The sequence below is a fragment of the Myotis davidii genome, unplaced genomic scaffold, assembly GCF_000327345.1.
Source record: "Myotis davidii unplaced genomic scaffold, ASM32734v1 scaffold642, whole genome shotgun sequence".
Taxonomy (NCBI): Eukaryota; Metazoa; Chordata; class Mammalia; order Chiroptera; family Vespertilionidae; genus Myotis; species Myotis davidii.
Genome location: NW_006293957.1, coordinates 1,467,451 through 1,492,763, shown reverse-complemented (window position 1 = coordinate 1,492,763; position 25,313 = coordinate 1,467,451). Strand labels below are relative to the sequence as shown.

Genomic DNA, 25,313 nt, shown 5'->3' with positions numbered 1-25,313 from the left:
AGAGATATCTTAGCTCTGGGGGTCACTCTTGAGGAGCAGGGGGACCAAGGCCCACACCAGACCCTTTAGCCCAGGGTTAAAGTGCAGGGAAGAGAAGTTCCCATAACTTCAGTCGTCCAGGTATAAAAACAGTGGAGTTTGTGACTGAGTGACAGGGAGGCTGCTGGAGTCCCAGGCATTCTTCGTAAAGGGCCTGCACACGGACTTACCTGGATTCACTCCCTCAGAGCTCCAGCTCTGGGGCAGCAGCTTGAAAGGATCCAGGGACATACAGGGAGGAACTAACTTATCCGGCATCAGGGCAAGAGCTGGGGGCAGCTCTCTCCCAGACAGAAGTGTTGGCAGAGGCTAGGGTTCCTTTGATGAGACCTCCCCCACAGAACCGACTGGCAGGCATCATATCTGAGTCGCCATCAACCTGGCTCATAATTTTTGCCCCACCTGGTGATTCCCTGACACCCCACCTCAACCAACTTACAGGCTCATCCAAGCCATTTCCGGGACTTTCCCACACCACTGGCCTCTCTCGCCTCATGCCTTGGTCTCCCTAAAATCCCTCAAACAAGGGATTTTTTGAGCAGTTGGCCTCGGCATGCCCCATACCTCTCAAAAACTGGTCACATGCCCAGTACTAGTGGCATCCCACCTTGGTTCACAGCTTGGCTCTTCCTGGCACCTCTGAGCCTAATAAAAGTGCCAGCCATTGGCAGATTGCTCTGTAGCTTATGCTGGGTGGCCCCAGAAAGGGCACAGGCAGTGGCTGACTTTGTACCTCCTGGAGGCCCCAGAGGCAGTGCACCCAGTGGTCAGCTTCAGACTATGCCAGATTACAACCCTAGCACATCCATGAGTGACACACTCAAGGGGCAGACTCAGCGAGCACCAAAGCCCCACTGAGGCAAGTCCTGCTCCACAGGGGTGTCTCCTGCACAGCAGCTCTTCCGCTGTAGCGGCAGCTGGTCCTCACAGCTGATAGGCCTGGAGGTCAATCCCTCCCAGCGATGCCAACAGAAATCAAGGCTCAACAGGACAGTGCACACAACCAACACAGGGGAACGCCTGGAGTGCCCAGCTCAGGTGACTGGGGAGGCTGAGTCACTGGGTCCTGCAGGACACCTACTACACAAAGCACTCTACCAAGTCTGGGAGACATAGCAGCTCTACCTAAGACATAAAACAAACACAGTGAAGCAACCAAAATGCAGAGACAAAGAAATATGTTGGAAATGAAAGAATGGAAGAAATCTCCAGAAAAATAACTACATGAAATGGAGCATGCAAACTACCAGATACAGAGTTCAAAACACTGGTTATACGGATGCTCAAGGAACTTACTGAGAACTTCAAGGAACTTAGGTATAACTTCAAGGAACTTAATGAACCATCAACAATATAAAAAAGAACCAGTCATAAATGAAGGATACACTAACTGAAATAAAGAATAATTTACTACAAGGAATCAATAGTAGAGTAGTGGACACGAAGAATCAATTGAGCTATTTGGAATATGTGGAAGCAAAAAAACACCCAATCAGAACAGAAGAAAGAAAAAGGAATCCAAAAAAAAGAAGATAGTGTAAGGAGCCTCTGAGACAATTTCAAATGTACCAACATTTGTATCATGGGGATGCTGGAAGGGGAAAAGAAGGAAAAAAGAATTGAAAACCTTTTTGGAAAAATAACAGAAAATGTTCCTTACCAGGTGAAATAAATAAGCAAACACGTCAAGGAAGCCTAGAGAATTCCAAACAAGATCAACCCAAACAGGCACATATCACAACACATGATAATTAAAATGCCAACGGTTAAAGACAAAGAGAGAATTTTAAAAAGCAGCAATAGAAAAGCAGTTAGTTACCTACAAGGGAGTGCCCGTAAGACTGTCAGCTTATTTCTCAACAGAAACCTTGCAGGCCAGAAAGGAGTGGCAAGAAATAGTCAAAGTGATGAAAAGCAAGGACCTACAATCAAGATCACGCTACATAGCAAAGCTATCATTTAGAATTGAAGGTCAGGTAAAGAGCTTCACAGACATGAAACAGCTAAAAAAATTTATCACCACCAAACCAGAATTACATGAAATGATAAAGGGTCTTCTTTAAGAAGAAGCAAAAGAAAAGATAAAAAATATGAACAATAAAATGGCAATAAATACATATCTATGAACAACTGAATCTAAAAATCAAAATAAACAGAACAGAAACGGACTCATAGATACATAAAACATTTTGACGGTTGCCAGATGAAAGTGGGGGAGTGGAAAAGGTGAAGTGATTTAGAAGTACAAATTAGTAGTTATAGTGTAGTCAGGGGGGTGTAGAATACAGCATAGGGAATATAGTCAATTATATTCTAATAACTCTGTATGGTGTCAGATGAGTATGAGATTTTTCGAGATAATCACTTAATAAGTTTTATAATTTCTAATAACTGGGGTGTACACCTGAAAAATAACATAATATTGTATGTCAAATGTAATTGAAAAAATAAAAAGTGATTTTAAATAAGAGCTATTAATCCATCTTTAGTTTGTCTATGACTTTTTTGATATAACATCAATAGCATGATCAATTAAAAATTATTAATTTGGCTTTATTTGTCCTACTTGATTTATCCTAGCCCTGCCCAGCTCATATTTCCCCCCATTTTATCCATAAATTTATCTTAAAATTGACATCTCATTAAAAAACGACATATTTCTCTCTTTCATATATACTAAAGGACACCTTGGTTGCCTCCACATTTTGCTAAATAAAGCTGCTATGAAGATTTATGTGAATGTTTTTGTGTTCATATGTGTTTTCAATTCATTTATATAAATACCAAAAAGCATGACTACTGGGCTACAGAGTATGAGTTCATTTAGTTTTCCAAGAAACTGTTAAACTTTCTTCTAAAGCGACTATACCATTTGGAATTCCCACCAGCAATAAAAGAGAGTTTCTGTTGCTTCTCAATCTCACCAGCATTTGGTGGTGTCAGTGTTTTGCATTGTGGCCATACTAACAGGTATGTAGCGGTATCTTATTTTTGTTTTATTTTCCATTCCCTAATGTTACATGCTATTGAGCACCTTTTCATCTGCTTTTTTTGCCATATGTATATCTTCTTTGGTGAGGTGTCTGTTCATTTTTTTTTTTTGCTCATTTAAAAAAAAAATAGGTTGTTTTCTTCATTACTATTTAAATAGTTCTTTATATATTTTGGATATCATCGTTTACCTAATAAGTATTTTGCAAAGATTTTTCTCACATTCTGTGACTTGTCTTCTAATTTTCTTAACTGTCTTTGTCACAGAATTGTTTTTATTGTAATGAAGTCTAACTTACCAATTTATTATTGATTGTTCTTTTGATGTTGAATCTAATAAGTCATCACCAAACCCAAGGTCATCTAGATTTTTTATTCACCATAAAACTGCAAAAAAAAACCCAAAACATCACTTTATAAAAAGTTTACAGCAAGTTTTATGGAATAGTGGTCATTTCTTTACATCAAGATGATTGAAAGAAAAAATGACTTGGGATAAATTAGACTACCGGTGAGTTCAGTTTTTTTATTTCATGTTCCCCTCTGAAAATGTGTAGATGTGTGTGCACAAGAAAAAGCTCCTTTCAAATAATCAAAGAGGGAAGAATGACTATAAACTCACTCTACAAAGCCAGTATTTTCCTGAGAGCAAAACCAAAGACATTAAAAAAAGAAAAGGAAAATTATAGGCCAATATCCTTGATGAATATAGATGCAAAAATTATCAACAAAATGTTAGCAACCAGATTTGACAATACATTAAAAGGATTATACAGCATGTCCTAGTGAGATTTATCTTAGAGATGCAAAGATAGTTTAACATCTGTAAATCAGCCAGTGAAATACATCACATTAACAAAATAAAGAATAAAATATTTAGATGCAAAGTAACTATTAGTATTTTAAAGGGGGGTCACAATTATTATTGAATAGTTTTCTATTAGTTTGAGAATGTATAGGTCATTTGGATTAATAAGAAGAGTATGTCACTGGAAGACAAAGACCCACCATTCATCTTTCCAGAAACCTACTAAATCCACAGCCTAGGTATATGGCGTGAGTGGGAATCGAACCTGCAACCCTTCAGTGTGCAGGATGACGCTCCAGCCCACGCACCACACCAGCCAGGGGTATCGTGTTTTCTGAAGGTGCGTCATCTCAGTGGATTTTATTTTATACCTACACAGGCAGAGCAGCTCGCAGTCACAATGACAGGGGGCCCCTAGTTTCCTCTGGGCTCTTCAGGGAACAGTGGACACAAACCCCAGTCACTGGCATTTGTCTGATTCAGAAACTAGAAATTCAGAAAGGAGGGTAACACAGCTTCACTATGGCTGTTCTTACTATTGAAAGACTGCATCAATCATAATTCTAGACACAGAAATTCTGTCCTAGGACAAAACTCCAAAAGGAAAGTTTCCCACTGAGACCAGGCTGGTATCGCAGCTACCGCTCTGCCTCTGCCTAAACACCTAAGACACGCCTCCCTCCCGAGAGGATGTGTCGACCTGGAGCCAGCCTACTACTGGGTGACCTAAGGGAACCCTATCTGCCTGTTTCTGGAAAGAGCTCAGAATCAAGAAATAGCGAACTGAACATCAAGAACAACAGCATGAAGGCATAAAGAAAGGATTCAGCACTTTAAAATAATGTATGAATGCACTTAAACCACACTGCATTAAATATTCCAAACACATAATTAGAAAACACATGTTAAGAAAATGAAGTAAAATGTCTTAAATATTTGTTTCTCTATAGCTATAATTCATTATAGTAAGGACTCTTGCCATAAACAGTGGCTGAGAAATAAAGGAGATACTAACAGAGTGAGAGGAAGAAAGGATAAGTGGAAATAAAAACACAGGAATATAATTTATATACTCATTAACATAGTTGAAAACCATCTGAACACTGGAGAAAATCTAGTCAGGAGTGTAGAGGACATGCTGAAGAACTCTCCCAGAACAAAAGGAAATTCTACGCATGGTTAATCACATGTAGGTTGACTCTATTAAATAGTGATGGATGTTTAAAATTCAAAGATATTAGAAGGGTTAGTAATAAAGGAGAAAGCACATGAGATGGAAAGAAGTGGAGGAGGAAAGTAAAAGGAAGGAAGGAAGGATAAAGATGATGGAGAAAAGGAATCATAAGAAGGGAGGTGGGAGGAGGAGGAGAAAGTGATGTGAGACAAGGAAAAACTGGAAAATGAGGGGAGGAAGCCATGGAGGAGGGGGAGAAAGGTGAAGGGTGAGAGAGAGAGAGAGAGAGAGAGAGAGAGAGAGAGAAGGAGGAGGAAAAGGGGAAGATGAAGAGGGAAGAGAGGAGGGGAGAGGAATGGAGGGCAGAGGAGGAGCACAAGGGAATAAATAAATGGAAGAAGAGAATGAGCAGAAAGAAGGGGGAGAGGGAGACAGGAAGACAAGGAAAGTAAGGGAAGGAGAGGGGGAGGCGAAGAGGGGGATGGGGGATAGAAAAGAGATGGAGTAAAAGGGGGAGGATAAAGAAAATAGTGGGAATGGAAGCGAGGAAAGGAAAGAGGACAGGAGAAGGAAGAGGTAAGTGGGATCATCTCGGGTTCTCTATAGCATTCATATAGGAAGAGCAATGGGGCAAATTCTACAGAATTCAGGCAATAGAACAAGTTACACAGAAGAGCGTTGTGCCACCAGAATATGGGACCCAGAGAAGGGTCATTTGTGTGTATCTGCAACTAAAAACATTCTCCGATATGTTATCTCAGAAAGTATCTCACTGCTGTAATATATTGCTCACAGGGCTACTCTAGCTGAACAAAAATTCGGCAAAATAAAGGTATGAATAATGACTAGATTATAGAATAAAGAAACAGCCAACAAGCATTGAACCAGAATTCAGAGAAAATAATGACTACAAATATGGATGGGATAAAACTAAAGAATAAAAATGCCAAAGAAAAATCTCAGAGAAACCATTAAATTTCTTTTAAATAAGAAGAAAAGAAAGGACCATAGTAAACTGGGTCTAAAGTCTTAGACTCTATAACAAAAAACAATGAAGTGGAAAGAGAAAAGGAAATAAAGGTGTTCTAGCATCATCTTTCATGGGAAGAAATATAACCAAATAGTCTCACTCTTGATTCTGAAAGGGAAATAGCTGTGCTACCTAGATATCAAAATCAACCAAAAACAGCACAAGAAATAAAAGCACAAACCAATATTTTAATCAATGAAGATGCAAAAATTCTCAGCCAGAATACCAGCAAAATCCAACAATATATAAAAGACGCATAAACCATGACCAAATGTTCAAGGAATAGAACATTTGAAAAACAATCAATGGTATTTATAAGCTATGGTAATCAATTGTATTTATAAGCTAAAAAATAAAAGTCATATCATCATGTAAAATAATGTCAAGAAAACATTTGACAAAATTCAATACTCATTCACAATAAACATTCACACCAAGTGATAGCCAACTGGTTTAATGCAATTACAACTGTAATGAATACAATTCCTATTATAACCCCCAAAATGGTTTTATAGACATAGACAAGCTTAGTCCAAAATTTATATGTAAAGGTGCAGACCTTAGAATAGTTAAAACAATCTTGACGAAGAAGAATAAAATGGGAGGAACCACTCTGCCCAGTATCCAGGCTGACTCTGTGCTACGGTAATAAAGACAGTGGGCTGTTGGCAAAGGGGTGTCCAATGGGACTCAACAGAGAACTCAGAAATAGAACCCCACAAATAGGTCCAACTGATTTCTGACAAATTACTAAATAAAGGAAGGATAGCCTTTTTTATACATGGTGCTGATCAAGTGAGCACCCATAGACAAAAAAAAAAATAAAGGATTAAATAGAACTCAACCTAAACCTTATACAAAAATCAACTCAAGATAAGTGTAGGCTGAAATATAAAACTACAAAACTTTTGAGGAAAAAGAGCCCCCAAAACAGGAGGATATCTTCAGGGTCTAGGGCTGGGCAAGTAGTTAAATTCATGCCAAAGCAGGACCCACAAAAGAATAAATTTATAAATTGGACCTCATGAAAATTAAAATTTTTCTCTGTGAAGACCTTTCCAAGTTATTTCATCATGTTCAACTAAGTCTTTTATACCATATTTTTAACATTTTGGTAAAATGAAGAAATATTTTAGTCCCTAGTTTCAATATTTTTATAATTTCCTAAATACAAGTTAAATAAGTTTTCTAATCACTGAGATAATTAACATGTGCTTAAAAATAATTTTAAGGTGTTTGAAGTTTTGTAAAATATATTAGACTTTTGGTTTTAATTATTTTTAATGGAATGTTTAGAAACTTTTGATTAAACCAGTTTGTAATCAATGTTTAAATGAGAAAAATTTAATTGGTTAATTTTTAATGTTCTGATTAGTCTAAGAAGCATTTAAATGTTCAGAGAAATATGAATGCATTTACACATTTACTTAATTGTGCATAAAGTGAAGTACAACAGGAGCGAAGCTCTTCTGTGGGTCTGGGAGCAAGTCGGTCACTGACTGGTGACCCTGCCCACGCAGGCAAGTTTCCACCCTCTCTGTACAGCCTCCCAGCTGGCTGGCCGCAGCTCTGGAGGGGGATGGTCTTACCTTATGGGGCTGTCCATCCTGGACACTGTGAGGAAGGCGGCAAGGTTGGCCGTGTAGGAGGAGCACACGATGAGGGTGAAGAGCCACCAGCTGCCCATCACGATGCGCATGGCCACGGAGTTCACAGAGGACTCGCCACCTGCGGGAGGGGCGGAGCAGATTGGCTGTGGCTGTTGCTCCCACCCGCCCATGGACCTGCTCTGGGCAGGGAGCCTCCACGGTGATGGGCTGGGGACCAGAGAAGTGGCTGCCAGCTTAGCTGGGGCGACTATGCCAGTCTGGGAAAGACCTTAAGACACCAGTCTGGGGGAGGGATGGAGGACCAGAGGACACGGAAGGCCAGGATTGGCCTTTTCCTGACATGGTATCTGTCAAAACACCAAGGATAAAGTCCTGCCACCCAACTCTCCCAGTTAGCAGGCTCCGCCCACTGTGAGGATGTGCTGGTGGCCACCTGGCTGAGGGCAGGCCCAGTCGCTTTCAAGGTCACATGGAGCCTCATCGGGCATTCCACAGACAGGAACTACCTCCTACCCGCGGGTCCAGGCGTCCTTCCGACCTCAGCATGAGGGCTGCCTGGCACCTTACGCACATGCATCCCTCACTGCATGGCTCTTCCCGGCTTTCAGAGGGGCTGCCTCTGCGAGCCAGTGCTCCCCAGGCTCCTCCGTGGCAGCAGGAAGAGCTTCTGACTGCCTGTCCTTACACAACCCCACGAGCACGCTGTGCTACGGTGCAAACTGAGCCAACACTCAGGTAAGGGACTTCCCAGTCCCTGTTTCTGGTGAAAGCTGCACAGTCCTGTCACTCCACAGGCACTGCCCTGACGTCCTGGGTGGGAGGCTTGCTATGTCCGACGCGGCTGCAGTGCTCTTAGGTCATTGCCAAGCAGCTGTCGTGTTTTCCCACTAAAGCTTCAAATTGAAGCAAGATTCCTTTGGTTTGACAGCCCCGCGAGCATAGAATCATTCTGGCATGGGAGGGGACCGTGCCAGGCGGAACGCCACAGCCCACTCTGCCTAAAGTGGAGAATCGGGATTTGAACTTTGCCAACAGGTAAGTTCTTCCAGGCGATCCCAGCACCAGGAACCCAGGAAAGTACCTTGTTGTACGAAGGCTCCGTAGACGATCCAGATGGCACTGTGCAAGGTGGCAGACGCGGATGGCCGAGGCTGGGCAGCAGCCTGAGCCGTCACGGCCTGCATCCGGTTCAACACGAATATCAGCACGCCCACCACAGGGATGGCTGCCGCGATGCAGGCCCAGACCGCAAAGTCAAACGGAGCAAAGAGAGAGAAGATGCTGATCTTCTCCTCGGGCTTCTTGAGTAGGATCCCCACCGAGTAGTCCATGTACCGCTTGCTGAAGTCCACCACACTCTCCCGCTCCGGGGTGATGGTGATGGCAGAGATGGCCAAGTCTGCTCTCTGAAAGGCAAAAGGTCTCATCAGAGGGCGTCGCGGCTGACACTGCTCTGTCCAGAGAAGACGGGATTCTGCAGGTGACACCCTGTGACCTTACATGTTTTAAGGCAAATCCAGCTCTTAGTGGTCTGATCTTACCTCCTTTACACTTCTCTCCCAAACCTAGCAGCTCCAGGAAACTGTGGATGGAGACGAGAGGCTGGAAAGCATCTGCCTCCTGTGTGACGTATAGTTTTCTCCAGCTCCTCCCTGCTGCCCCAGCAGCTTCCTCCTTTCTCAGGCTGGTCTGTCCCTCGGGCCCACACACCACGAAGCCCTGTGTCTTCCAGCCTGTCTGGGTCCTCCCTAGACTGGGAGCACAGACCCTCCACTTTCCTGTCAAGCCTCCCGGGCCCCCAGCCTGCCACACCCTGATGGCTTTCGTTTCAAAAATATTTTGGAAGTTGTATGGTGAGCTTTGCAACTACCTTGAAGCTCATTAATGTATCAGTAATGATTGCTCATTAATGATTGTTTTATATGCAGAGACTATGCCAGAGAGTACCATCCACCAAGAAAAGGGCCTCGCTTCCCTTGTCCCACCTCCCTCTGCCGGGGCCTGCATGCGGGGCTGCTTCGTCACAGGAGCACCGAGCCAGGAGGGGACTCGTGGGCGAGCTGCACTGTGACCTGAAACGCACCTCTCAGGACTTGCTTTCTAAGATGGGCTTCATTTTAAAAAGAATCAAAGACCCCCATTAGGATGGAAGCAGACGATGAGAGCGCTGCCAACTGGTAGAGGTTAGGGTTCTTGTGCCTGCCTAGAGGGACGCTGGCAGGCAGTCCCAGGCTGGAGGGCCCGCCTCAAGCCCCAGGCCACTACGGTGGCCAGTGGTCATCTGGATCTTGGCTCTTGAGCCTTGAGGTCAGAGGCATCCTCAGAATTAGGTTTAGTTTAGATGACCAATCATAACAACAGATCTAACCTATGTATTCAAATTGGGAGAACATGCATAGATTTTATCAGGCTTAGTATGTGGGCTGGAGGGTCAGACGTGCTGATGTTCTGAACTGAAACCCAACAACACACCAAGAGCAGGAGAAATACTGGGGTGATGGTGTTGGCTCTCCTCCTACACTTTCATGTTTGCATCTCTGGTCTTCGCCTTTGACTGTCTTATCACAAACCTCAGACCCAGGGGTTCTGTCCGCATGCTTGAGGATCTAGACAAGTTGGAGCAAAGCTGACTGAGAAAAGGGCCTGGGGTGAAGGACACGTTCGCCGCACAGGATGGAGGCAAACTATATGGCGCCAGGTGCAGAGGAGCCAAGGGAGCAGACACAAGTGGAGGGTGGCCCGGGAGCCGGAGGAGAAAGGTCAACTTTTGAAACGTTCTCTAAGGAATGCTGCCAAAGGACCCGACCAAGGACAAGGCAAGGAGCTCAGGCTGCCCCGAGGCCCTGCTGGGGCAGAGCCACAGTGCCCATGCACCCACCTAGGGACACCTGGGATTCCCCCATCTGTATGCAGCCACCTGAACGTCAGGGTCAGAGGACAGATAATAGCATCAAGACAGGGTTTGGGGGCAAAAAGAAATCAAAAACAGTGAGAATCACAAAACATGGAGAATCAACCACGGAGGCCCAGCAGGCAGGAGAAGAGGAAGGATACGAATAGCACAGAAACCTTGGGGAAGGATGAACCTCAAACCCAGATGTGGAGTGGGAAGGGCCAGACACAAAAGATCACACATATTATAGTGAATGTTCATGAAGGCGAATCTATGGAGATAGCCAGGAGATGGGTGACTGCCTGTGCTGGGTGAGAATGGAAGTAACTGGATGAGTGAGAGAGCTCGCCGGATGGTGGATATATTCTAAAACTATGTTATGGAGATGGCTGCACATCTCTGCAGGTTTTCTAAAAATCACTGAACCGTACATTTGAAATGGGCGAATTTTATGGCATGTAAGGTATACTACAACGAGGTTTATTTAACGTCTGGGGAAACTGCATAGCAACAGGCCCCTGGTCTGCCTTTAGGGGTTTGTAAAGCAAAGGAGCTGTGTTTAAGAGCAAAGCCACGAAAGACCCAGAAGTACAGCAGGTGGTAGTCAAGACATGTGACAGTGACAGCAACACGGAGGGTGCTAAAAGATGCATGAATGTGCCCTGCCAACATGGCTCAGTGGCTGAGCATTGATCTGTGAATCAGGAGGTCATGGTTCAATTACCGGTCAAGGCACATACCCAGGTTGCAGGCTCAATCCCCAGTGAGGGGTGTGCAGGAGGCAGCTGATGAATGATTCTCTCTCATCATTGATGTTTCTCTCTCTCTTTTTTAAAAAATATATTTTATTGATTTTTTTTACAGAGAGGAAGGGAGAGGGATAGAGAGTTAGGAACATCGATCGGAGAGAAACATTGATCAGTTGCCTCCTGCACACTCCCTACTGGGTATGTGCCCACAACCAAGATACATGTCCTTGACCAGAATCGAACCTGGGACCTTTGAGTCCGCAGGCCAATGCTCTATACACTGAGTCAAACCAGTTAGACCTATGTCTCTCTCTCTCTCTCTCTCTCTCTCTGTCTCTCTCTCTCTCTCTCTCTCTCTCTCTCCCCATTCTTCTCTGAAATATATATATTAGAGGCCCGGTGCATGAAATTTGTGCACACAGGGCGGTGGGGAGTGGGAAGGTGGGGTGGCTGTCCCTCAGCCTGGCCTACGCCCTCTCCCAGTCCAGGAGCCCTCGGGGCCTACACCGTCAGTCAGACATCCTTAGCACTGCCGCAGAGGCAGGAGAGGCTCCCACCACTGTCACTGTGCTTGTCATCCCTGAGCCCGGCTTCTGGCTAAGCAGCGCTTCCCCTATGGGTTGGGGCCGAAAACAGCTCTCTGACATCCCCCCCAAGGAGTCCCGGATTGTGAGAGGGTGTAGGCCAGGCCAAGGGACCCCATTGATGCACAATCAGGGCTGGAGAGGGACATGGGAGGTTGGCCAGCTGGGGAGTGACTGCAGGAGGGCTCCAGGGCATGTCCAGCCTATCTCACTGAGTCCCGATTGGCCGGACCACAGCAGCAAGCTAACCTACCAGAGCGCCTGCCCCTTGGTGGTCAGTGCAAGTCATAGTGAGGAGTTGAGCATCCTTAGCATATTACACTTTGGTTGGTTGAATGGCCGACCAGTTGACTAGACACTTAGCATATTAGGCTTTTATTATATAGGATATATATTTTAAATGTATATATATTTAAAAGATACATGGATGTGGGTACTGAGTGAGGAACTAGCAAAAGTCACTGGTGGTGAGAAGTTCAAAGCACTGTGACCCCACAGCTGTCCACAGGCACTGCAGAAACCTCCGGGTGGGTGGTGACAGGGTGACAGTGACCGTGGAGAGGATGGGCTTGCATCATAGGCCACCATTCTAAATGATTGTGAGGAAATGGCCAGAGCTCCTGAGATGACAGGGGTAGGAATGGGGACACGGTGACTTGGCCTCATGTGTGGGCCTCAGTGCGGTCTTGGGTTCCACAGCAGGGAGAGGAGTAATGGTTCCATATTGGTGGACGAACTGGAACTGGCTGAGGAATGCCATGCCAGCTGCACACACAGTGCAAGCAATGCAGACACACACACGCATGCACACACACACACATGCACCTCACTGATGGGCCACGTGAGGGAGGAGAACTGGCATCAGCAATGCCCCCATTGAGAACGAGTTCCCCCCCTCAGCACACATGTGGGGGTGGGCTTCCTGGAGTACATTACAGAGCAGGCACAGGGACAGGCTGCTCAGGAAGTGGAGCAATGGGCACAGAAGGAAAACAGAGAGAGCCAGGGACTGAGCAAAGGAGCAGGAAACGGGGCATGGTGGGAAGACAATTGTAGAGAAAGAGAGCGCTTATGTGTGGAAGTGGTAACTGTGGTCCCAAGGTTCCAGCTGCTCAATGGGCCTCATTTGGGTACCCCCACCAGGCAGGCGGGGTGCCCCCGGGGACCTGCTGCTCAATGGGCCTCATTTGGGTATCCCCCCCCCCAGGCAGGCGGGGTGCCCCCGGGAACCTGCTGCTCAATGGGCCTCATTTGAGTACCCTCCCCCCCAAGGCAGGAAGGTTGCCCCCAGGGACCTGCTGCTCAATGGGCCTCCTTTGGGTACCCTCTCCCCCCCAGGCAGGCGAGGGTGCCCCCGGGGATCTGCTCGGGAACCTACCTTGCTGATGAGCTCCCCGATCATCCCGTTCCACGAGGTGTTGTGGAGCTGGTGGCCATACCCGCCGTCGGGTGCCTGGTAGATCTCATACTTGAAGCCCAGGGCCTTGGCCAGGGCATCCAGGACGTCCACGGAGAAGCCTTTGTAGCGCTTGGGCTGCCCGAGGATGTTCTCGGCCACCATCACAAAGGGCTCCTCCTGAGGCCACAGAATGAGCAGTGTCAACACCTACCAGGCCAGCAGCCACATGCCCAGGTGCCGAGACCGAGCTGGTGGCGGCAGCTGGAATGCTGCAGACAGTGCACGCCTTCACCTGGTGAGGCTGCAGCCTGAGCCCTCTGCCCTTTCCGGGCACTCGGTCATGCTGGAAGGCCCTGTGGCTGGCATGCCATGGGGCACAGTCCCGGCTCTGCCCCGACCTGTCCCCCAGGTCACACGGCTCCTTCCACTCCTTCACCTGTGACAGCCCAAGCTCTGCCCTTAGGAAATGCCATCATTCCTCAGGACCCAGCTAAGAGGCATGGATATTTCTCATCCAGGAGCTTAATGACAATGAAGGTCTGCGATGCTGGGCTGAGAGAAGCGTAGCATCTACCAGGCTGCACTAGGGAATGGATGCTGATTCATGGGCCATGAGCATATCATAAGTCAAAGGACAGGAGATGAGAGGACTGAATCCCAATCCCAAGCCACGCCCTGCACACAGCCACATGCTCCTGCAGGGGCGTGGCGTCTGGGAAACGCCCGGGCGCTGCCACCCGCCCTGTGGCCCTGAACAAGGGGCAGCCTCTGGCAAACATATCTCATTAATGTAACGGTTTTTGAGGGAAAGGGATGTGCTGCTTGTCTGTGGTGTGCGTACAGAGGGCGCTGCTGGCGAGGGTGTGCCTGCCTGGACAGAGGGAGGTCTGCACCTGCCCGCCTGCTAACCAGAGCTCACCTAAGCTTCCTCCTACAGTTCTCAACAGGTTAGAGGAGAAACTGAAAGGAAGATGTCGCTAAGGCCCTGATGAGGTAATGTTTATGATTCCAGGACAATTGTGCAGAAAAACTGCCACCAATAGTCTTCATTACGAAGCCTGTGTCACGTGGCCCAGCAGGGGTGCTGGGTGCCGAGAAACGTCCCCTCGCACCCACTGCTCTGCACGCCTCTGGGAGGCAGAGGCCGTGCTCTTCCGTCCTCACCACGTTGACTATGGCGCGAACAGTCCTGTGGGAGCTCAGGCCACCACGGAAGATCCCGTCTCTCCAAACCTAGCCCGAAACCAGACACACCTCCGCCTCAGAAGCCGGAGGAGCCCGCCCACCCCTCTCCCCTCGGGCCCAGGAGCCCAGGATCCCAGGAGCCCAGGAGCCCAGGAGCCCAGGAGCCTACCAAGACAGTCACCACTTTGAGAGTCAGTCCCTGGAGGCGGCTGCCCATGGGCCTCTCCTGCAGGCTGCCGTTCAGGCCCTTCTCCGAGTCCCACGTGGCCAGCTGTGAAGGAAAGAGGGAGCGTGAGGGCCGATGGCGCCTGTGCACAGCCTGCGGCTGCTGCCTTCACCGGCCGAGGCACGGCAGGTGCACTGACCGCGGGGCTCCTCAGAGACCCGGGGCCGCCCTCAGGGACAAGAGTGTCAGAGGAGGCTGCCCAAGGGCTTGCCCCATTCTTCCAGTGAAACCAACGGTCAAAACCTGTCTCTGTAGTGACCGTCTGTGCCGCTTCATCCTGTCCACTGGCTGAAGCCCGGTCACCGTGTCACCCACAGAGTGCCCTCTCCCTTCAGTTACTCCTCTGACTCTCCCAGACCAGAGGGCCTGGCATTCGCATGGCCACCGCCAGCGGTGCAGGATGGCGCTCCGCAGAAGCAGGTGATGGGGTGTAGCTTGTCCCCCCCACCCCTGGGGCCTGTGGCAGACCCAGCGCTCACACCTGCCTGCAGGTGTAGGTCATTTCCCGGGCGTGCACACGGAGGCCGGAATCCCGTGCCAGGCCTGCTGCGCCCGAGCCTGCAGCGTCCTGACATGTTCCCGGGTGCTCTGGGCTCAGAGACAAAAGGAAACAGCTGTTCTCGGAATGGCTTCCCCTTCCCGTACTCTCCATCCCATCAGTGATTCCCGACAGCAGAAGGCAGTTTCCCCAACCTGACAATACCTACTGTATACCAAACCTTACCTTTGATATGTATATCTGCTTTGCTTTAGGGCAGTTTGTGTTAATAAAAAGCTAGGGGTCCAAAGATTCAGAGAACATGGTTACTGAAGCTAGGTCTCCTCTGGCTCCCCAAAATGCCTTCCAAATTTATATTTCATGTCTAGTCTCTTTATTAATTTACTTGAAGCCCTTATCCAGATTCCTGAACCCTCTAGATGCAGGGAAAGAACCCTGGCACCCCACTGTTCATGTGTGAGGGTGAAAAATGCAGGTACAGCCCCAGTTCCAGCCAGCTTGTCCAGATCAGCTCTTGGTCACGTGGGAAGTGAAGGCTTCCCTGCGATCCTGAGCGGCAGCCCCTGTTTTCCAGCCGCCAGGTGAGCGCTAACATGGGGCAGAGCAGACTCTCCTACGAGGGCGTCCGACCCTCCCCAAGCCCAGCCCGCCGGCAGGGCTCAGCTTCCTGGTCTGTGGTGAAGATGTGGACGTTTTAGCTCTCAGGCGATTCTACTGTGTAGCCAAGATCATGACCCACAGTATGGACTAGCACAGTGATCCTCCAGCTATGACAGGCACACAGATCACCTCCCTTCGCATGCGCTTTCTGATTCCCGGGCCCCCGATTACTTCTGTCCAGTGTGTTCCAGGTGCAGCTGCTGACCCATGGCCTCTATGTGAGTAGCAAGGGGTCCCAAGCAGCCTCTGCCTTTCTTCAGGCCAAGAAGAGCCACCCCTCTGAGGAAAAGTGCCACTGGGGCCCTCACGGTGCCACCAGTAGTGCTGCCTAAGGACACATCTGCTCTCCCGGCACCTCCCTAGCCCTGACATCACAGCGGCTGCACACAGGACCTCGCATCTGGGGCCATTTCACCTGGAAGATGCTGCACCCGGAGGCCTAGGGCAGGCACAGCAGATGACGCACATGCTCCAGAACCAGCTAAAAGGAACCTGGAAACTCCTGCTGTCACTCAGGCCTGACCACGAAGGCCCACACTCCCGACTACAGGCTGCCCTGCTGTGAGGACGAGCTGCTCGGACAAGAGCGGGGCTGCTCTGAGGAGCTCCCCAGACCACGGACTGATCTTAGGGGCACTGCAGGGAAGAGCAAAGTGAAGATCTACCCAATACTCCCTTTCAGGAACCCCAGAGACACCAAGCTCTGGGACTGGCGCAGTGAGGAGACCGCACGCTGTGTCTCCCCTAGTCTCGGGAACGGCGCTGGGCCCGGAGCAATCCTGCAGCGGATTCAAACGCTGCTCAGAGGAAGAGCACACACTCAGCCTAAAGGGCCACACGGTACTGGCCCAACTTCTCACATGCCCACAGGGCCCTGTGTGCATGCTGGCCGCCGCACCTGCTCTCCACGATGGCGCACAGGCCTTGGGGCCGCTGAACCCCAAGGTGCGGTCTGCTGCACCTCCTGGGCTGAGGGCTGGACCCCTGCAGAGACATCCTGGAGGCAAGCCTGTCTTCGTGGTGACAGACCCATTCCAGGGAGGGCACTCTGTCCGGCACGGGGACTGGCATTTCTAACACCTGCTGCCGAACCCCCTGGCCTGGGTGAAGGCACTCCTCCGACCCGTGATGCCCGGCGTGGGTGAGGGCCTGCGATGGGCTCCGCGGGTCCTTGATCAGCCAGCTCCACCGGTGTCTCCACTGGGATTGCATTCAGCCGTGGAATGGAGAATGGGGCTGGGAGAAGCGGTGGGATGAAGTGAGATCCTCTGGGTTTCCACTCCGCTCCACGGACTGCCCCTCGGGGCCTGTCCACGCCCCTGGGCCTCCAGCCACTGCCGGGCGCAGGGCAGCGGCACTCTATCCCAGCAATTGCACCGCCTCCCGTTGGTCTCATCACCCCAACGCCCTCTCTCCCAGCCCCTCCCAGGTGGGGACAGGTACCTTTACAATAAACAAACTCAAACATGACTGCGCTAATTAAATTTTTCCAATGACTTCCCATTTTCTACAGGATAAATCCTAACACTTTTAAGCTTGGCCTAAAAGGAAGGCCTTTCTAATGCAGACCCAACCTTGACTCTCAGCTTCACTGCAGTTTTCACAGCCACATGCATCCCCTGCCCCCGCCGCCAAGCCCCTCGGATGTCCACGCGCATCACGGTCCCTCCTGGCACATCGCATCCAGTCCCTTTGCCTCAAGTGCCGCTCCTCTTCAGCTGAGTCCGGCAAACTCTTACTTATTTTTAAAGTTTTCATGTTAGAACGTGTTTGATTTACAGGGAAGTGGTAGGGGGTGTCCACACAGTGCACACAGCCCATCCCAGGTCCTGTCATGGTTCCGTAAGTGGGGTCTGTTCCCACAGCTCACAGCGCTCAGCCATCTTCCACCCAGCAAGGCTGCAGGGGAAATGACCCCGTGTCCTCCCTTCTGGCCCTACTGTGACCCAGCGGTGTTCCAGAGCTTCCCCCCAGCCCCCCCGAGCCCTGGGGTCCACCCCTGATTCTGAAACTCAAGAGTCTCAGTACTTTGAACTCGGCCGAAGCCGCGAGCCCCAGGCTGCGGAACCCCGAATGCCTCGCTGCTCCCATCTCCGGTTTCCATCCTGCCTGGATGCCATGTCTCTTAAAGATCACGTGCCATGTACCCGCTACAGAGCGTGGAAGAAGACGGGGCCTTAGAGGCGTGGGACGGGCAGTCCGTGAGCCAGCAGACCTTGTTCTGGCTTCCACCACTTACCTGAACGCCGCAGCCAGCACCTCTGAAACTTCACTGAAATTCCACTCTCATATCCAGAACATGGAATAAAAAGACCTTCCCTGCCTACCATGTTGAAAGGCTATTCAAAGGAGAACATCGTTTTTGCTATAAACTGTTATAAAATCTATAATAATAAAAGTCTATTATGCTAATTAGACCAGACGTCCTTCCAGATGACCTTCCAGATGAAGCCAGGGCTGCGAGGGAAGCCCGGGTCCCAGGTGCCAGAGGGAAGCCAGTGCCGGCAGCCCGGGGAAGACCTACTCTTGCATGAATTTCGTGCATTGAGCCTCTAGTACAGTGGTTCTCAACCTTGGCTGCACATTAGAATCACTTACAAACTAAAATGGCAGGCTGATTTCACCCAAAGGTCCCGCTTTCCTGATCCCTAGTAGCTGGCATCTTTATTCTATTCTTCCCTCCATCTAGAATATTCTACCTCCGATTGAACTTTTCAAAACACTATCCTTTCAGATTTAATTTACCACTTTTAAAAATTGTTTTCTGCCATGTTTTCAGAAAGCCCCACTTTATCCCGTAACCAGAAGGGACAGACCTGACTCGCCCCAAACACACTGTGCCGCCCCTTTGTACGGACCGCGGTCCTCCATACATCCCCACAGGGCCGTGCCGAAGGGTGTACTGTCCACAGGCGCTGTGACCACATTTCCCAGCCCACATGCTGCTCCAGGAGTGACTCCGCCTGCTCCCTAAGCAGGGAGGTAACCCGCTCTCAAAAGCTGGTCTGAGTCCGGTGCTGCACGCCCAGCCAGTTTGGACAAGGCCACGAGCTGCTGCCTGGCCGGGAGGCTGGCCGTGGGAAGGGCTTTCAGCCTGGACCCCGCAGAGGTGTGATGGAGGAGCAGATGGGAGTGGCATTTTGGGCCACATCTTTCTTTGTCACAGGGGCTGTCCTATGCTTTGTAGAATGTTAATGGCATCCTTACCTCTACCCATTAGATGCCGAAAGCATTCTATCTCCTATTATGACAACCAAAAATATATCCAGATGTTGCCAAGTACCCCTTAGGACACAGAATCACCTCCCAGTTAAAACCACCAAGGAGAAGCCAGCTGCCTTGGAAAACACAGCAGCCCTGATACCACCATGCTGGAAAACTACAGGTGGTCAGCTGTGCTGGCCACAGTCCCTGAGGACTCCAGCCCTCCTGCCACCGATGACTCGCAGGGCGTGCAAGTAAAGCTGGGCATGTGAGGATCGGCCCGTCAGCCAGCGAGAACCATCTAGTGACCTCAGCTCATTAAAAGAAACATCAAGCCAAGCCCTGACCGAACTTCTGACATGCAGAATACTTAAGATCTAAAAATAATTCTGTTTACAACAGCAAGTTTGGGACGTTTGTCCTGCAGTAATAGTAGCTTGAACAGCATATGACACCCGGAAGTAGAGGGTGCCACAGAGAACATACAAAGCCTGTAGAATTGGCTTTGGGCCGTGTCGCAGGAGGAACCCAGAAGGACCTTAAAGAAACTCAGTGGAAGCAAAGTGGGCCCCAAGGAGACAGGCTGTGGGCGTTCAGAGGAGAGAGAGGAAAAAGCGATCAGAAGCCAGAGGAATGGGCACCCCTGTTATGTAGCAAAGCTACCACCAGCAGAAACATGGAAATTAGAAAGTCTATGTAATACACTGGTGGGTCTGGCTCAGAAAGTACCAGGAGAACATGGAGGCACCCTGTGTCCTCGTCGCTGTGGAGAATGGAAGCAGCGATGAGAGAGGACTCAGACTGAACAAGGACCCTTGTTTTACAATTCTAAGACATAGAAGCCATGATTTGTTGAATTCAACAATAAAACTATTGCTTATCTGCGGTCTCTTCCAGCAGAAAATTCCAAAATAATAAAGTTCCTGATGCAAAGAACAAATCTCACAGGTGACACAGCAATGTGAACCAGGAAGCAAGCACAACGGACACACTCAGCAAAGACGCCACAGTGAGCGCACGGGTGCTGGTTCCCACGCCCCCTGACCCCACCCCCAGTGGGGCCCAGGCCCTCTGGTTGCACAGCAGAGCTGCTAACACTCCGGGCAGCCTGTCAGGGAGCTCCGCCAGAGGACACCTGTCCCCCAAGTCTGCACTGTGTCTTCAGCTTTGTAATGAACAAGAATGAACTTCATAAGAAACCACACACTTTTAGGAAGAACCGTAATGACAAGCAGAGCCAGCTCAGACACAATGGGACAGAAAGGATGCGAAAAGAAGAGGAGACGGTTATATCCCTACACCTCTCGCTGTGAGGACTGGGCCTTTAGGGAAACATGAGGATGCCTTAGCAGGCACACCCAGAGCCCGGAGGGTGGGTCAGTGCCGAGCCGGCGGGGAAGCCTGCAGGCTCTAATGGAGATGCTCATAACAGCCCGGAGGGCTCTCAGCCTCCGGTGGCCAGCCTCGGGTGCCTCCTGGCCACTCTCCCCCCATGGCGGTGCTGCTACTGCTGGTACCCTGGCAGCGTCTCCCACGCTATATTAAACATAGGAGGTCAGTAGTCTGTCTTTTGTTTTCCATTAAAATACTCCTCCTTTTTGTAATATTTATCTTTATTGTTGAAAGTATTACAGATGCCCTCGTGTTTTCACCCCAGTGATCCCCTCCACCCCACACCCACACCCCGCCAGGCCTTCACCAAACCACTGTCTGTGTCCATGAGCTGTGCATATATGCATATGATTCCCGGGCTAATCTCTTCCCACCCACACCCTCTTCCCTCCCTCTGAGATTCCTCAGCCTGTTCCTACTTCTATGCTTCTGGACCTATTTTGTTCATCAGTTTATTTTGCTCATTAGATTCCACATGTGAGTGAGACCATGTGGTACTTGTCTTTCTCTGACTGGCTTATTTCACTTAGCATAACTCTCCCCAGGTCTCTCCATGCTGTCTCAAAGGGTAAGAGAGCCTTCTTCTTTACTGCTGCATAGTATTCCATGGTGTAAATGTACCACAGCTTTGCATCCTCGCCAGCACTTGTCATTTGTTGATTTGTTGATGGTAGCCATTCGGACAGGTGTGAGGTGGTACCTCATTGTCATTTTAATTTGTATCTCCCTGATCATGAGTGATGTTGAGCATTTTTTCATGTGTCTCTTGGCCATCTGTATGTTCACTTTGGAGAGGTGTCTATTCAGGTGTTTTTGGTTTTTTTTACACTGAGGTCTTCAGATTGAGAACAACTCCACTGGGAGAGCTGAATCCAAGAATCTGCACCCAAGAGCTTTATTCTCACCTTGACCTGATTTGGATGATGAGATTCTGGACTTTGATGTGATGCCATCACAGTGAGACTCTGGGGCCCTTGAGGGAAGGTGAGAGAATGGTTTTCATTTGGGAGGGTGTGGATCTAGCCCAGAGGAAGAGCTACAACCGACTGGGTGGTCCAAAGGTTGGAACAACACCATCTGTCTCATATGTTCTTCTGGAATGTGGCCTTGCCACACCCCCAGCAACATGTAGAGCCTAACCTTCTCCTTCCCCTTGAATTTTGACGGAATTTACAAATTATGGTGAAAACAACTCTGTGATTTCTCAGGCTATATCCACTGAGCTGTCTTGTGACAGCTGCTCATGTAGTGTATCCAACAGCCCAGAGACACATGCTGATGAGGCCGCATGAGGTGCCCTGGCAGAGAGCGCCACATGGGCTCCGGCTTCTATCCATCACCCAAGGTGTTCCATACACCAAGGAAGCTCTTAACTCACCAACTGCCCATCTGCCAGCTGAGTGCAAGTAAGTGACGTCAGGAGAAGCAAAAGTTCACCTAGCCAAGCCCTGCCCATAGTCCTGACCTACAGAGTCTATAAAATGTAATACAGTGGTTTCTGTTGGAAGCCACTAAATTTTGGGATAGTTTGTTGTGCAGCAGTAAGTTTCCTATTCATTTATCCTTGTGCTCATCTTAAAGGGAGGGGCTGATTCACTCCTCTCTGTGTCCTCACACAGAGGACATGCCTCCTGGACAGTAGGGGGACTTGGTTTTCCTCTTCAAAGCAGGGCCCCACCCACATCTCCTCTAACTGCCACCAACTCTTTGTGAGTAAAGCAGAACAGAAATTATTATCCTCACATTTGCCAGTGGAGAAACTGAGGCTCAGACTTGCATGTCTACCTAATATTTTAGGGATGCAGTAAACTCAAGACTTCTAAATCCAAGACCATGGGACTTTCCCCCTAAAATCTTTCCTCTGCACATAGTCGGGCCTGCGTAAGCATTTCCTTATTTCATGAAGAAAGAAAGAAATGACGAATGTTCATTTAGACTCTGAGGCTACTGATGAGGTGCAGAACCCAGACACATTCCCGAGGTTGGCATTCTCCATTCCCCCAAAGTTCCATGCACCTCCTAGGAGCGAGGTCCTCACTCTGCCGGTGCAGTGTGGGAACCACACAGTTTCATCCCTCCTCCTCCCACCCCTCTTCGTGGCCTGCACTTCAGAGGTTCCTCTAACTGCAAGAAGACAAATGACCCTTGTTCCCCTCAGCACTGGAGTCAAACAACTAATATTGCCCTGAAAATGTATTGCAGAAGTGACAATGAAAGAATTAAAAATTTACCCCTGCATATATAACTTAGGAGTGAGATGGGGAAATGGGAACCAAGAGGAATAGTTGGGAAAACGTTACCTGGGATCGTAGATGCCTTGAGCTGGCTATGGAGACAGTGTAGGAGAAGAAATGGTTCTTCTCACTTCTAATTTTCCCTTTCATCATTCGTAACTAGAAGGTAAATGGTATTTGCTTCCAGGACCAGTAATTCTTCTTTAGACTACACATGTAACCCAAATCCGAGGGTACTGCAAACAAAGCTTCGTTATCTCCACAACAGTAAAAACAAGAGCGATCAAGACACTGCTGGGGAGAGGTGCAGAGGGCTCTGCCACTGAGGAGCTAAGGCTGTGTGCCAGAAACGAGGCTGAGGAATAAGGAACATCTGGCCATCTGGACTATGCATCTAAAAGTGGCAGCTGAGTCTTAGCTGGTTTTTCTCAGTGGGTAGAGCATTGCCCTGTGGACTGAAAGGTCCTGGGTCCGATTCCAGTCAAGGGCACATGCCCGGGTTGCAGGCTCGATCCCCAATAGGGGGCCTGCAGAAGGCAGCTAATCAATGATTCTCTCTCATCATTGATGTTTCTCTCTCTCCTCTCCCTTCCTCTCTGAAATCAATAAAATATATATTTTAAAAAATAAAATATAAAAAATTTAAAAATGAAGGTGGCAGCTGAGAGCACCTGCCTCTTGCTGGCCTCCAAAGCCCTGGGCTCAGAGCAAATACTCAGGAAGGACATTTGCACCTGAACTGAGTGAGTGAGATGGAGTGAAGTGTTCCTGTGACCCCTTTTACTGAGGCAGTGCAGTATAATATAATGCAGTATGGTTGAAAAACCTGCAAACCAAGAATAAGGTTGCCTGAGAAATATCATACTACCTTAGTCAATTAATTTGAATATCCTATGTCTCATAGTCATCACCTGAAATTGAAGGTAGGAATTTTTTTATATACTCTCTCCACTGGTGAAACCATATATGAAAAAAAGAGGGTTGAAAGCTATAAAAGGAAACAAAAGGTTGATGTTATGTTGATAACACTAGAGCAATCATTATCTTTGGCAAAATGAGTGGACAGACTTGAATTTGAACCCTATCTCAATGACATGATAATTATGACAGTGAGCAAGCTTTATAGCCTCAAAGTTTGTTTCTTTAAAATGGGGAAAATAATAGTATTGCTGGCAAATTCTTGTGAGTTTTAAAATCCACCAGTGTTATCATCTCTTCCAAATTTATATTCCTAGATCGGATTTCTTCCCTGGGCCCCAGATTCCAATATTCAGGTTTCAAGTTGACATCTCCATTTGAATACCAAACAGACATCTCAGAGTCAAAAATCTCCAAAAGATAACCTTTGACCCCTAAACTCTATAAATACACATCACGCAATATCTTTCACTTTCTTCCTCATCTCAGTTACAAGCATCATGGTTCACCCAGGTGCTTGAGTCAAAGATGCCAGTCATCCTTGTCTTCACCTCCCACATAAAGCACCTGCTTCGGGTTCTACGCAGCTCTGAAATGCATCCTGACACTGAGCCATGGCTACTGTGCCTCCCCAATGCCAGCCACCATTCCCAGTGAGATCCTTGAAACTGCCTTGTAATTGATATCCTGATTATTACTATTTCCATGCCAGCCTCATGTAACCAGGCAGTTACTGTCCATCACATATCAGTATGTTCCCTTCAATTTCTCAGCCTCAGCTTAGTAATGTTGGGGTCACCGCTAGGCGCTCTCCTCTCCGTGCAGTGACTCAGGGATCACATCTGCTTTTGGTTACACCTGTAAACACGTGGCCTCCAGGGCGCTACAGAGGAGATGGAAGGATCAGCACAGACCTGCGTGCACTCGGAATCAAAGAGCTGCTTCTGCAAACATTCCCCGTTAGGACGCAGGTGCTGATCCCCTTCCCCGCGCACGGCTTTTAGGGGCAGGTAAGTCAAGGACAACACTGCTGAAGCCATGGACTGCATGAACCAGAAATAAACTCGTATTGACTGAAGTCTCTGACAATAGCACAGTCTGCTTTATCCTGGCCACAGACCCTCCCTCACACAGCAGGCGAGCGACACTCAGAAACATAAATTATTTCATAGCCCTCCTTATTGGAAAGGCTCCCCTAGCTCCCAATTAAATAAGAGCATAGTCCTAAGCATGACCTACAACGTTCCCATGGTCTGACCTGCTTTGTTCGCTAAGAACGCCTCCCTCCTCCTCCTGGTTCTCTAAAACAGCCACCGGCCTTCTTGCTGCTTCCAGAACATTCCAACACGGTTCCTACTTGAGAGTCTTTGTGCATGTTTTTCCTCTAGAAATACTGTCTCTGGAAGCAATCTGCACCGACGTGTCTGCTTCCTCCAGAGGGAACTGTGCTCATGCTCCAAGCAGGCTCCCTAGGTCCCCTCCATCGTATTCTCCTGTTTCATTTATAAGTAGTGTAATGACTATATGAACCTATCCGACTTATTCTATATAATTGCTAACATTTTTATAAATGCGAGTTTGTCTCCCCTCACTAGAATATGTGCTGCGTAAGGACAGAACTGTGTGACCCATTTTCAGCAGTACCCGAGCTCTTATTAAAATGCCTGCTGCAGAGCAGGCACTCGGTAGAAGCCAGTGATTATGACTCTTATTATAGC

The 25,313-nt window shown here is 48.6% G+C and overlaps 1 protein-coding gene across 1 annotated transcript in view; it reads right to left on the bottom strand.

Annotated features, from left to right (window-relative positions):
- GRID1 (glutamate ionotropic receptor delta type subunit 1) overlaps positions 1–25,313 on the bottom strand; it is a 664,185-nt gene that overhangs the window by 134,930 nt on the left and 503,942 nt on the right. The window contains exons 10-13 of the mRNA XM_015566676.1: positions 14,632–14,733; positions 13,257–13,454; positions 8,734–9,058; positions 7,632–7,770 (exon numbers count right to left, since the gene is read on the bottom strand). Of these exons, the coding sequence (XP_015422162.1) occupies positions 7,632–7,770; positions 8,734–9,058; positions 13,257–13,454; positions 14,632–14,733 (764 nt within the window). The remainder of the gene's footprint in view (positions 1–7,631; positions 7,771–8,733; positions 9,059–13,256; positions 13,455–14,631; positions 14,734–25,313) is intronic.